Source organism: Camelus dromedarius, chromosome 34 (genome assembly GCF_036321535.1).
Source record: "Camelus dromedarius isolate mCamDro1 chromosome 34, mCamDro1.pat, whole genome shotgun sequence".
In the NCBI taxonomy this organism is placed as follows: Eukaryota; Metazoa; Chordata; class Mammalia; order Artiodactyla; family Camelidae; genus Camelus; species Camelus dromedarius.
The window spans coordinates 1,751,159-1,765,244 of record NC_087469.1 but is presented as its reverse complement, the minus strand read 5'-3'; the positions used below and the strand labels follow the sequence as shown (position 1 = coordinate 1,765,244).

At 38.8% G+C, this 14,086-nt stretch overlaps 1 protein-coding gene across 3 annotated transcripts in view; it reads left to right on the top strand.

Moving 5' to 3' along the window:
- Window positions 1-14,086, top strand: part of EXPH5 (exophilin 5) — a 72,207-nt gene that overhangs the window by 35,147 nt on the left and 22,974 nt on the right. For 2 of the 3 annotated variants that reach the window (XM_031443763.2, XM_010988969.3), the window contains exons 2-3: window positions 6,621-6,781; window positions 9,176-9,338. In XM_031443763.2, coding sequence (XP_031299623.2) covers window positions 6,621-6,781; window positions 9,176-9,338 — 324 coding nt within the window. Of the gene's footprint in view, window positions 1-6,620; window positions 6,782-9,175; window positions 9,339-10,064; window positions 10,356-14,086 lie in introns of those variants that run through there. The other variant, XM_031443764.2, reaches the window with a different exon arrangement.

The window sequence follows — 14,086 nt, the reverse complement described above, 5'->3', positions numbered from 1 at the left end:
GTGGACTGCATGCTCTAAATGACTGGCTGAGTGTATAATAAACCGAAGTAGATTGGGAAGAGCCCTGTGCAGGCTGGCCGTGAACTTGAATTCCACTCAGCGAGAAAATGTTCTCTCTTGTCAGACTGAGGCCAGCTGAAACTTAACACTGATTTCTTAAGTTTCACACATCAACGCACCCCTACTTAATGTTCTGACTTTTTTTTTCTTTTTTTGCTAGTGTTGAGTTGATTTGGTATTTTGGGGTTTTTTTTTTTTAAGCCTAAACCACTGGTTTTGAGATTGTTGTGCTCTTTTTAGTACGAGAAGCTCAGTCAACCACCATGAGTGACAGGCTGTATTTATTCTATATTACATAGGGCTTTACATATAAGATTAAGGAGGTAAGCTACGTTACCCAGAGTATTTAGACTTTTATGTCATTCATAGTATCCCTCCCTAGGGTTATCCTTACTTCAAGGGCCAGAACTATGTGTGTCACTTCTTTAGTACTAAGTAAACACAGTGCCATTTCTGACTGCCTTACCCTTGAATTTTCTCTCTTGGCTGTGGGCGTTCACCCCCTTTCTTGAAAACCTTGGAATACTTCTGCTTTAAAAGCCATGAATTTCTTCAAAATCATGCCCTTTCATTTATATACATATAACCACTCTCTGCATTTCATTTCTCATTGTCTTCAGGAGACAAATGAACATAAACTACAGATTAATTATGCTTTACCCACCGTAGACCTCATCAGAATGAGGTTTCTATAACTCAGTGTTCAAAATCTAATCAGAATAAAAGAAACCTGGGGAAAATAATTAGAGCAAGTAAGAAAAATAATGAGTTTCTTTTTCTTTTTCTTTTTTTCTTTGAATGACTTTATTCTTTTAGAACAGTTTCAGGTTCACAACAGAATTGAGCAGAAAATACAGAGAGTTCGCACACAGCCCTCCCCACCTACACATATACACTCCCCTACCCTCAACATCCCCCATCAGTGCGGCGTATTTGGTACAATGGATGAACCAACATGGGCACATTATTATCAGCCGAAGTCCATAGCTTACATTAGGGCTCACTCTTGATGTTGTACATTATATGGGTTTTGACAAATGCATAACGACATGTAGCCACCACTATAGTATCCTACAGAATACTTTCATTGCCCTAAAAATCCCTTGTGCTCCATCTATTCATTCCTCCCTCCCTCTCCCCAAGCCCCTGGACACCATGATCTTTTTATTGTTTCCGTAGCTGTGCCTTTTCCAGAATGTCATTTGGTTCGAATCGTAGTTTGTAGCCTTTTCAGACCGGCTTCTTTCATTTAAGTAATATGTCTTTTAAGTTTCTTCCATGCCTGTCATGGCTTCATAGATCTTTTTTTTTTTACCATACATTTATTTTTTAATTTACATATATGTACTGTTCATTCTTTCTAAGAATGTTTAGAGCTTTAGCTTTTTCAACTTACATAGTTACCAAAGGAATAAAGCCAATATTAAACATACCAATTCCAGTGAAAAACTCTAAGGCATTGACTTACAAACTGATAAAATGTACAATTACCAAAACATAAAATATAATTAGTAAACAGACATATGGGAAGGTGTTCAAACATCATCACTTACCAAAGAAATGTAGCATATTTTTTTAAGAAAAGGAAACAAAAATTCTTAGAAGAAACAAACAGCTGCCCGCAGTTATAAACATGCCTTGAAAGTGTTACATTCAGAACATAAAAATACTCAAAATGATAATATTTACTCTTCCAAGTGTGTACACTGCTGGCATGAGTAACATTGCTATAGCCATCTTGAGAAGCATTGTGGTTGTGTGTATAAAGAATCACAAAAATGTTTTGACTCTTTGAGGCAATAATTCTACTTCAGTGTCTGTCAGAGTCACTGTGAAAATAGAAAATGTGCACTGATGTTTATTACAGCAATATTTATTAGGGAAAATCACAATGTTCTGCACTGGAGTTTATTTAGTAAGTAAATCATGGAAATCATAGCAGTTTGAATATTATGCAAATATTTAATGATTACTCCAAAGATAAGTAATGTTGTAGGTATTTTGTGTATAACTTTTTTGAAGATTATATACCCATTATCTGATCTTCTATGCACCTATGGAAATCAGAAATTGCGGAATCTTCCTTAACGTGTCTCTGTCCTTAACCCTCCAAAGTTACTTCATCACTTGGTGGACAGTTTTACCCGCTAAGTAGCTCTGAACGCGTTCTACTTTTCCTCCACTTCACCACTGCCATCCTGGTCCAAGCAAACCCCTCGCTCTCCTAGACCCTGTAAGTACCCTGACTACTCTCTCCTATTTTCCGCTGGAATCTTGTCTCCACCTGATGCTAGGATGATCTTTAAAAAAAAAAACCCACAAAAAACTGTAACTTATTGAGGTATATTTGACATTATTCTTTAGTTTAAAAACTTTTTTAAAAATTATTTTACAGCATTAGTTTCAGGTGTACAACATAATATTCAATATTTTTATATATTGTGAAATGATCACCACAGTAAGTGTAGTTAACATCCATTATTACCACACATGGTTACAAAATGTTTTTTCTTGTGATGAGGACTTTTAAGATCTCTGCTCTATTAGTGATTTTGAAATATTCAATACAGTATTATTAACTATAGTCACCAGGCTGTACATTCCATCCCCATGACTTGATTATTTTGTAACTAGAATTTTGTACCTTTGACCATGTTCACTGATTTGTCCCACCCCGTCACCCCCTACTCCTGGCAGTCACCAGTCTGTTCTCTGTATCTATCAGCTTGTTTGTGTTGTTGTTGTTGTTTAAATCTCACATATAAATGAGGTCATATATTTGTCTTTGTCTAACTTATTTCATTTAGCATAATGCCCTCAAGGTCTATCCATGTTGTCACAAATGGCAAGATTTCATTATTTTTTATGGCTGAATAGTATTCCATTATATACACATATATATACATATATTCCTTCATATATGTGTATATATTTTGCATCTTCTTTTTCTATTCATTCATTGATGGACACTTAGGTTGTTTCCATATCTCAGCTATTGAAAATAATGCTGCAGTGCATACGAGAGTGCACATATCTTTTTGAATTAGTGTTTTCATTTTCTTCAGATAAATACCCAGAAGTGAAATTGCTGGATCAAATGGTAGTTCTATTTTTAATTTTTTGAGGAGCCTCTATACTGTTTTCCACAGTGGCTGCACCAGGTTACATTCCAACCAACACTGCATGAGAGTTCCCTTCTCTTCTTGTCTCTGCCAACACTTGTTCTTTCTCATCTTTTTGATAGTAGTCATTCTGACAGGTCTGAAGTGATATCTCATTGTGGTTTGATTTGCATTTCCCTCATCATCAGTGATGCTGAGCATCTTTTCATGTGCCTGTTGGCCATCTATATGTTTTCTTTGGAAAAATATCTGTTCAAATCTTCTGCCAATTTTTTAATCAAATAGTTTGGGTTTTTTGCTATTAAAGTGTATGAATTTTTAAATATGTTTTGGTAATTTACCCCTTATCAGATAATATGATTTGCAAATATTTTCTGCCCTTCAGTAGGTTGCCTTTTCATTTAGTTGATCTCCTTTGCCGTGCAGACGCTTTTTAGTCTAGGATGATCTTTTGAAAGTGCAAATCTCATATGTCATGCCCCTGCCAAGTCATAATGCTTTCTCATTGCTCCAGGACTAAAGGTCAAATTGCTTAACCCAACCCCAAATATTGCATGATGTAGCAGCTAGCTGCCTTTCTGCTCCCTGCCCCCCTCACCAGTTAGTCTTCTCCACGTCCACATTCCAGCCAGGCCAGCCTCGTTTCAGTTCCTCGCTTCTTTCCTTGGGGCGCACTTGCTCCATAGCTGCTTCTCTTCGGCCTGGAAAACTCTCTCCCAGAACCATGTAACCACTACCTTTTTGCTTCATCCCTCATCCTTCAGGCCATATGTTATCTTCTTAGGGAAGTCTTTGCTTCTGCTTCACGTAACCAGGTCCCTTTGTTATATGTTCTCATAGCATTTTATATATATATATATATTTTCCCCAATTTAATTTTTTATTATTTGCCCCCACTCCTGCGCCAGCAGAATGTAAATTCCATGAGGGCCAGGACTTGACTGGTTCACTGCTCTTTGTCCAGGGTCCAAACGTGTGTTGAATGAATAAATCGTACTTACCACTCTTTGTTACTTACATTTTCATCATTACTGGGCTCACATCTGTCTCTCCAATTAGCTGGTAAGCTCTCTAGGGTAGGAGCTTATATCTGCTCTGCTCACCATTGTATCGCTGCATCTTCTCTGTAGGAGGCCTTCCACAAATGTATATTTCATAAACTTTATTACAGTCATGTGAAAAATGGAGAAGAAAAATAGAGTAATATTGATTGCTTCAGGATTGTGAAAATATGACTGATATTTTCTCTATAAGAAAAATTATAATAAAACTAATATAAATTTAAAAGTCACAATTAAACAAAAAGAAAAAATAGGTCCACATATTGTCCTTATGGAATAAAAATAATTTTTAAAAAGCTAGAAGTGGGATTGATGCCTGTAATTATTTTACTCTAAGAGATGAGGGGTTTTGATTTTTTTCCCTAGTGTGTGCGAGAGGGCATATCATTTTCACATAGCTGCAAACATAGATAAAATGTTCTCTTTCGTTTTTTTCTGCTTCATTTTATATCACTTGCATTTTTCCAAGATGCTGCATTACCTGAGTAATTATTTTTAGCAACTGCATAATGTTCAGTTTATGTACTTCGCAGGGGGCAGGGAGGCATTTCTTAAGTTTTATTTCCTAGAGTAGAATTCACACACTGTGTGAGTATTCACATAGAGGTACAGATTTCTGACCTCACTGGCCAGACGTTAAAAAAGAAACTGGTGGTGACGGATGTGATGCAAGAATGGAATGAGTGAGATGAAATTAAATGGAGTGTGATTATTGTAAAAGAGAGTCAATGTTACATCGTGCCTTTAGCGAAAAAATAATAAAGTTATGTTTACTAGAATGTTCCTAAGTCAGGTAGCTCGACTGTCCTCTGAAGTGACAAGGGTGTGTGGAGGAGTAGGTGGGCTGGATGGTCCTGAATGTTGGAGTCTGATGATTTGGGAGGGTTTTGAGAAAGCAGAAGTCATGTACAAATGTGGGGCATTAACACATGAGGAGTTAATAAGTCGGAGGCAGCGAGCGCTGGTTAGAAGCGGGTATTTGTGGTCTCTTAGTCTGTCAGTAAGAGCAGTAGCAGTCAAGACAGGAGTGACCTGGCACAGGGGTGGCGGTGGCATAAGGGGAGGCACCAATGCAAAGTATGTGGCCCAGACGTGATGACTGCTTTTCAAAATGCAAGTCTGGGCAGGATGGCCTCTGGCTTCCCTCTCAATTATTTGCTAAAATGACAGTATCATAGCCCCAAGCAGGAGCCGGACTTGCAACCACCACAGTTCACTGCCCTTAACCCCAAATGAGCGACTCTGCAGCTGTCTGGCTTACTGCTTTCTTAGTAACACCAAGTCTCCAACACTTGAGCTTCCCAGAGGACCCTGGATAAAGGGCGCCCATGGAGTCACATGAAATTCTTTCCAAAACAGCAGAACTTCGCGAGCTGGGAGCCCAACAATCAGCCTGGCTTTTTTGTCAGCGCTTTGTCAAGCTGGCCGCTTGCTGAGATGTGCCATTATGTTCTCCAGACTCCCCTTTCTGCTCTGTTGGCCTCAGTCCAGGGCTGTCTCCCTCTGGATTAAACATCTCTCATTTCCAGACAGATCTAGGGTCCTTTTGAATGGAGCAAAATGATCTGCTTTAAAAAAAAAATCAAAACCAATGATTTAATTAAGGGCTTAGAGCAGCATATTCATTTGAGAGAAGACTAAGCAAGAAGGGGCAGGGAAGAAGGAAAAAGAAATAATGGCAGAATTGTGGTTCTGGCATTCTGGAAGCCTGGGTCCGTCACATCTTGCTTAGGCTGGCTCTTCCTGTCCATCTCAAAGTACACTGTCCCTCACTGCTGAGCATTAGCTGCGCCCTCATTCATGGGCTCTTGTGGTGTTGTGTTTAAAGAATTCCACGACCTAAGACCATTGCATTCAACAGTTTCTTTTCTGCATGGAAGCTTTGATCTTTGACCGTGGGATGGGCAAGTAAGGGCCCTGTCTGTTACAGTCAGTCACTGGTGAATCCCCATGGCCTAAGCAGGGACCTGCTGATAAACATTGCTCAGTAAACATCTAAACAATGAAAGAACGAATGGATGAATGAATGAATGAACGAGTAATCAGAACTTGAATACTCTAGTTTCTCCATGTCATTAAAATATCTATCATTCAAATGCATTATTAGGTCAAATTGGCACTATGCTCAACCCACAATGTCCTCAGCAACTTGATAATTTCAACTACTAGCAAAGACTTTTAAATTGTCATTATATTTATATGAATACAGCCAAGATATATATACACAGTGGTAAAAAGGAAACTCCAGCTACATCCAGTTTTCGCCCGGGACTCAGAGATCACACAGCGCCTCCGCTAGGCAAAATTTGGCTCATCACGTGAGTTTGCACTTGATGTGAAGAAATTTAAAGGGTGCATTATTTTTGTTTGATTTCAGCAAACTCCAGAAGACAAAGAGAGATATCAGATGGCTTCAAGGAGTGACTGGTGAATGGTTTGAAGAAATTCAAAGAAAAAAGTTTTGCAATGAAGCAGATGTTAGCCAAATGTTAAAGCAACCACTTGCTTACAGGCTGAGGAAGGGGATGGCAGAAAATGGTAAGAAAAAAAATAATTAGATCTACATTTTTTTCCCTTATAGCATCTCATTGTAGATAAGGGCTCAATGGGTTCTCCAAATTAATCAATCAATGTTTAGGACTTTTTAAATCATAAGGGATGGAAGTTTTATAACACAATGCACAATAAAAAGAGTAAACTGAAAATGACTGTAATGTCTTGGGGGTATGTTTTTATAATCAGGCAAGGTAGTGTAGTGGTTAAGAATACAAGCGTCAGTATCCAAAAGGACCTGGATTCAAATCTCCACTCAGTCTATACATTCTCTATTCTATCAGAATTCATGTGACTCTTTTCAAGTTACTTATTCCCTATAAGCCTCAATTTTCTCATCTTTAAATGGGTATGATAATACCTAACTCAAGGAGGATGTGAGGATTGAATAAGATTATATGTATAAAGTACTGAGCTCTAAGACAGTAAGCACTTAAATGGGATGATGATACAGAAGGAGGGGGTGACAGAGAAGAGAAGGGGAGGGAGGGGGAAAGTGGTAGGGGAGCCACCACCCTTCTGGTACTTTGGTAACTTAAGCCCCATAAATGAGTTCAAACAAATGCCCTCCTTGGACATTCCAACTCTGTGACTTTCAGCATTTCTTTTACCTTCAAAAATCATTTATTTTTTTTTAATCTATAAATGAGGATAATAAAACCTGCTTTCTCAAGACTATTTGAGAATAACAAAGTACATTAGAAATTTAAAATACTGTAACAATATAAAGTATTGTTCCTGCTAATAGAGTCACATTGACTGCTTTTGTTATATGTTACTAACTTTAGTAACATCAAGAAACATGTAACAATATTTCTAAATTTATGTGTTGGCAATATTTTGCAACTCCCATAATAAAGAAATGTATCTAAAAAGATTCACAAGTCAGATTTTTAGATTCACCCCATATATAGCATTGTGACTTTCCCTTTACCTTGAATTCCTCAAACATTTATAAACTTAGTATGTCTAAAAGTATTACAGTGTGATGGACTTGGTATATGTTGATCTTGTCTTAGGATTTTTAATACTCATATTTTTTTCATTGATGACCAATTTTTTTTAATTGAAGTATAGTCAGTTTACAAATGTTGTATCAATTTCTGGTGTACAGCACAATGCTTCAGTTGTACATGAATATACATACATTTGTTTTCATATTCTTTTTCACCATAAGCTACTACAAGATATTAAATACAGTTCCCTATGCTATATAGTATAAATTTGTCTATCTATTTTATATATACCAGTCAGTATCTGCAAATCTTGAACTCCCAATTTATCCTTTCCCACCCCCTCTCCCCCTGGTAACCATAAGTTTGTTTTTTATGTCTGTGAGTCTGTTTCTGTTTCATACATAAGTTCATTTGTCTTTTTTGTTTGTTTGTTTTTTAGATTCCACATATGAGTGATATCATATGGTATTTTTCTTTCTCTTTCTGGCTTACTTCACTTAGAGTGACATTCTCCAGGGCCATCCATATTGCTGCAAATGGTGTTATTTTATTATTTTTATGGCTGAGTAGTATTCCATTAATACTCATATATTAAATGGTATGTTATCTATACATATATATTATGCAGATCTCTGTTACATGCATACCCACATATAAACCATATATGTAGCAAATGCATATACACAGAGCTAGATTTTTGATGGGAATAAAGAACACTCTCAAAGGCTTTATTTCCTTTTCCTTTACTTTCTTTGGTATAAAAAGTTACATTATCTATCAGTATGGTTTTAAAAGCACCAAAACAAAAATTTCTGAAGCACAGGGTAGTTAAGAACAGCATGAGAATTGAATGAGGTCCCTGACACCTTACCTTTGGTTTTGGATAGCCTTGGGGAAGACACATTGAGAGTGAGAGGAGGGACATTCTACAGATCTGCAGTGCACAGTATGTATTGAAAGGTTCCCTCCCCTTTGTGAGGGTTTTCTCCACTCAGCAGAACCGTCAGAGGCAGAGGACTCGCCCTGATTTCTGACGTCTTCACGTGGGGATGCCTGTTGAATTTCTAGGTTCTATGGGGGGCGGGGGTGGGAGGCCTTAGTCCTCCGAGATATAGTTACCTGCAAATTTTTTTTTTATTTTTTGCAACATTTTATTACAAAGAACTTTAAACATCAAGAAAAATTGAAATGATCTCACCATCTCAATTCTACAAATAACATATTGTTATATTTGCTTTATCACATATCTATCCATCCATCCATCCATCCTTAATCCACCTTTTTTTTTTATTGAGGTATAGGCTGTCAGTTTACAATGTTGTGTCAATTTCTGGTGTACAGCACAATTTTTCAGTCATACATGAATATAAATATATTCATGAAAATATTTTAATCATGCAAAATGTTTGCAATTTTCTTTTAGAGCCTACAGAATTACAAACATCAAGATCGAAAAATACCCTTAATCCAAGAAACCCAACATCCGTGCCTTCTGGGCAGAGCTTCAGATCATCGTTTGCTTCCCTGTTCTCATTCAGAAAATCCAGAAAGGAAACTTCAAAGCTTCAATCACTGGGACAGAAAGGGTGAGTTAAATTTCGATCATGTGACAGCTAATTCGTTATCTGATACCAGAGGCCAGCAGCCTGTTTTGTGTTCATAATGTTTAATGTTTGTTCTTAGAGTTTAATTTCAGATAGTAACAAAGGAAACAGGACTGAGCAAAGTTCTTAAGAAACCATAAAACCGGGCTCATTTGAATTGCAACTTCTAAGCAACTGCACAGGTCTCAGGAAGTGGACTTGGTGAGCGATGGGTTAAATGTTGGGAAATAATTACTGACAGATTCTCCATTGCCCCAAGACCCTGGTCTATGCCCTGGTTGGGAAGATACATTTAAATTGAAACTACTCCTTCTTTGGGGAGTATATGTGTCAGGAGAGATGGGATATAAAGAGTAAACAAGTGTAAATGAGATGAGCAGAGAGTAGAGAAAAACTGAATTTGGAAACAGAGAGCAAAAAAATATTACCACCATTAGAAATATTGAGGGCAGCTGTTCTGATGTAGCTGCCCAGAATTTAAACTGAAGGTGGAGGAGGAGAAACTTTGGGGGCAAAGGAGGCATCGTTCCAGATGGCTCCCAGTTGAGAACTGTGTAAATCAGTTCAACTTGACTCATTACGTTGTTGGATTGTTTTGTGAAAAACAAACAAGGCTTTGCTTCCAATCAAGCTGACTGCTAAATATTTTCAGCCCGTCTTCCTGGTTGAAAAGCTTCCCACCCTCTTAAGGTGTTGGCTTGGCACGTGACGTGTTCTGTGTGTGCCATTAAGCGTGCATTGCAGCGCTAACTAAAGGTGTTGGAGGTCACTCTTGCTGAAAAACAGTAGGCAGCCAGCAGCTGGTGAGGCTTGTAATGAGGCTCCCGGACTTGGAGCCCAGCTCTGTCCTCCCCTCTTGCAGGAATGGAAGGGTTTTTGCTTCCAGTTTTCCCCTGAGGCTGTTTTTGTCTTTGATGAAATAATGAACAGCTGAACAAAATGTAGATTTATGTGATTGTTTCTACCAGAGTCACTTCCAAGGAAATATTCTTCAAATAGGTGAGTTGTTTTTCTTTGTAAAAAAGAAAAAGGAAAAAAATGTTTTGAAACACTAGTAATTCTCTCATTTGGGAATTTAAACTTGAGGAGTATTTCCTTTATAGGAAATATTTTTTTAAGGAGAAAACAAACATTCCTAACGTGTGGGGAGCTGGGACTTAGGATATAATTTGTGTTTCAGGTGATTTTCTCTAAGGCAGAGTATTTTATATATAGCTGAACAATCTAACATTAGTCAAATGTAGAAAAAGTTGTGGAAACTGTTGACTTTATTGACAAGTTATTTCCAAGCTCATATTGCAAATTGCTGCAAAAGTGGACCAAAGAAGATAAAAGATCTATAATCTTCATTCAAGGTATCATGTATTTTGGTTATAGACCAAATGGAAAAAATTGAAACTCTTGCAAAATTCTGTTCAGCCACTGTTCTTCTGTAACAAAATTACTTGTAGCTGTCTTTTAACCAGACACAGCATGCAAAAATGAAACAAATGTAAGCATATGTGTGTGTGTTTAGCAGTTTTTAGAATGTGTCATCTTTAAATACATTTTTAAAGGGATTGAGACGATCCTTTTATTTTATTTTACTTTATTTTGGGAAGGGGGAGGTAATCAGGCTTATTTATTTTAATGGAGATATTGGGGATTGAACCCAGTACCTCGTGCATGCTAAGCACTCACTCTACCACTGAGCTATACCCTTCCCCTCCAATACATTTTATGTTCAGACCATAAGTGGGAGTAATTGTGCTGGTGCCGAATATAACGAAGGCACTGGGTTGTTTTTGTTTTTGTTTTTGTTTTTTGTTTTTTTGGTTTTTGGGGGGTTTTTTTGTTTGTTTGTTTTGTTTGTTTTGTTTTGTTTTGTTTTGTTTTTGCTGCTAAGAGGTTCCAGAAGATAAAACGTAAAAGTACACCCTTTTTTATTTTAAAATATGAGTATGACCTAAATATCTGGGTATAAATCCGGAATGTGACTATGTGCGTGTTGGACCGGGAGAGGAGGGTTGTTATACTATGGGTACTACGGTAGGAATTTAAATCGCCTGTCACACGTTCGGAGGGGCTCTCTTCTCTAAAGCAGAGCCTAACTTTCTTTGGCAGTTCTGATCTTTTCGAAATACACAATCAAGCTTCAGAATACAGACTCGGTTCAGGAGCTCCTCCTTGCCCATAAGCGCAGCGGGAGGGGCTGACAAAGGGCCCCGGGGGAAGCACAGTCATCCTGTGTTAGGCAGCAGTCAGGTTTCTACTTGCTGAAGCCATCAAGGCTGGATTTTGTCACACTCGGTGCTCCGGAGAACGAGTCAGCAAGGCGGTTTAGAGGCTGCTCTGGAAATCACAGCGAGAGAGCCAACCCCTCTCGGCAAAAAGCCTCTATTCAGCCCTAAAGGACTTGAGTATCAGAGAAATTTCTTTACCATTGTCTTTTTCTTTTCCTCTTTTTAAGCTATGATTTAACTGAGAAATGACACTGGACAATGGGTAACTCTCCTCAAAAGAAAAGAGACCATTATTTCACTAGATATACGTATTCACTTTAGAAAGGCCCAGCCAATATAAGTGTACGGTATGTTGAAGCTTCGATTTTCTATTATCAGTGGATAGGAAGCCATAGGATCATAGTGACTTCATTAATTCATAAAAAGGCAGTATGTTTTGTTATTTCTGATTCAGATATGACTGGTTTCTCCTCCCAAATTTATGCACTTCCCAAATTTTCCCATTATTATTTTAAATCTATTTGTAAATGATTGAACTGCACCCTCTGTAACTCTACCCTAACCCCAGAACAAAGAAAAATTTCCATGAATGTTTTAATTTATTTACTGTTACACAATAAAGTCAAAAAAAGTACACATAGGGAAGGAGGTGGTAGAGTGCATGCTTAGCATGTTTGAGGTCCTGGGTTCAATCCCCAGTCCCTCCATTAAAATAAATAAGTAAATAAAATAAAATAAATAAGTAAACCTAATTACCTCCCCCCAAAACAAAAAGACAACAATAACAATAAATAAATAAATAAGCAAAATATTTTAAAATGATTTTAAAAAGAATATTAAAAAGAAAAGAAAAGTACGCCATGTACAATTCTATCTTCATATCTGTGGGGCATTGGTTGTGGGACGCCCCCCATCCCCAGGGATACCAAAACCCACGGAAGCTTAAGTATCTTATACAAAATGTACAGTTAGCCCTCCGTAACTGCGGATTCAGCCAATTAGCGGTTCTGTCCGCAGTGAGTTGACTCCTGGAGCCCTCGGGTATTGAGGACTGGATTGCGTATATATTTCCCCCAACATTTCCCTGTATGTCGTGTTTCCTTGTGCCTTGTTTCGGGGCATTTACTGCCTGCGTCCTATGGTGCTCAGTCCATACCACAGAATTTCTGCAACTCCATTGCCTCACAAATGCCTTCCACAGAGTTTGGCAATTTCAGCAAGTGCCTAATAGTGTACGTCATGAGCTTATAAATGCAGCCTTCCTGGCTGTCAAGTAGCACCTACAGTTATTTTTTTTTCTTATTCCAGACCCACATTATTCCACCGATGCCCTCCCACCATGAATGGGTGATGTGACAGACACCCTCTGATCCATGCTCCAACACACTCCACAGTGAAGTCGTCCCTCCAAGGGGGCCACTCACTCCCATGTCCTCACACGTCCTCAGAGCTGTGAAGCCATGTGCCACCAGTTCAATATGGTGACTTTGGGGATATGGACCTTTCCCTCCTCTACTCTTTCCTTTGTTGGAGTCCCAGAGTGAAAGCAAAAGAGAACTAGTTCATCAGGCTCATGAGTAGCATGGACAGTTAAATTCAAGTTGGCGTCTTTCTTTTGAGGACTATCACAGTGCGTAGTACATAGCAAGTGCTCACTGCAGAGCTGTGGCCAGAGAGTGAGTGTGTGTCTGTCCCCTACCCTGTTCCTTCAGGATGATTTTTTTTACCTCCAGATGCAAAGAGTTTTGGTAGGTCCACCTCGCTGCTCTTCAAGACACAGGAAAATGGGGCATGAGAAGACGGCCATGTCCCAGGTCTCAGCTGAGTCCCTGGGACGCACCCCACCAAGTGTGGGTCCTTGACTTTGCACAGGAAGGAATTCAAGGGTGAGCCGCAGTTGAGTAAAAGTAGACTTATTCAGAGAGATACACTCCACAGACAGAGTGCAGGCTGTCCCAGAAGGCAAGAGAAGGTCACAAGGTGTGGGGGTTGTTAGTTTTTATGGGCCCGGTAAGTTCATATGCTAACAAGCAGGAAGACCATTCCAGCTACTTTGGGGAAAAGGCTGGGTTTCATTCCCAGGAACTGGGCCACCACCCACTTTGTGACCTTTTATGATCAGCCTCGGAACCGTCATGGCACCTGTGGGAGTGTCATTCCCCACGCTGATGTGTTACAGAGAGCCTGTAATGAAGCTCGAGGTCCACTGGAAGTCAAATCTCCCACCATCTTGGGCCTCAAGGTCTGTTGGGAGTTTAATTGTCCGCCACCTTGGTGTTAATTGCTGGGTCATTCCTTAATGGCAGTGCCCTGTACCCTTCCCTCCTGTCTCATTCAGACATGCCCAGATTTGCCTGATCTGTCATAGGCTGTACACAGCTGAAGCAGCCCAGCTTCGACCTGAGTTTACATGAGCAAAAAGGTCAAATACTATTTCGGAAAGTTAAAAAAGCAGATTTTCTTTTTCCTGGATTCCATTCCTCTCTCTCTGTCTCTCTCTCTCTCTCT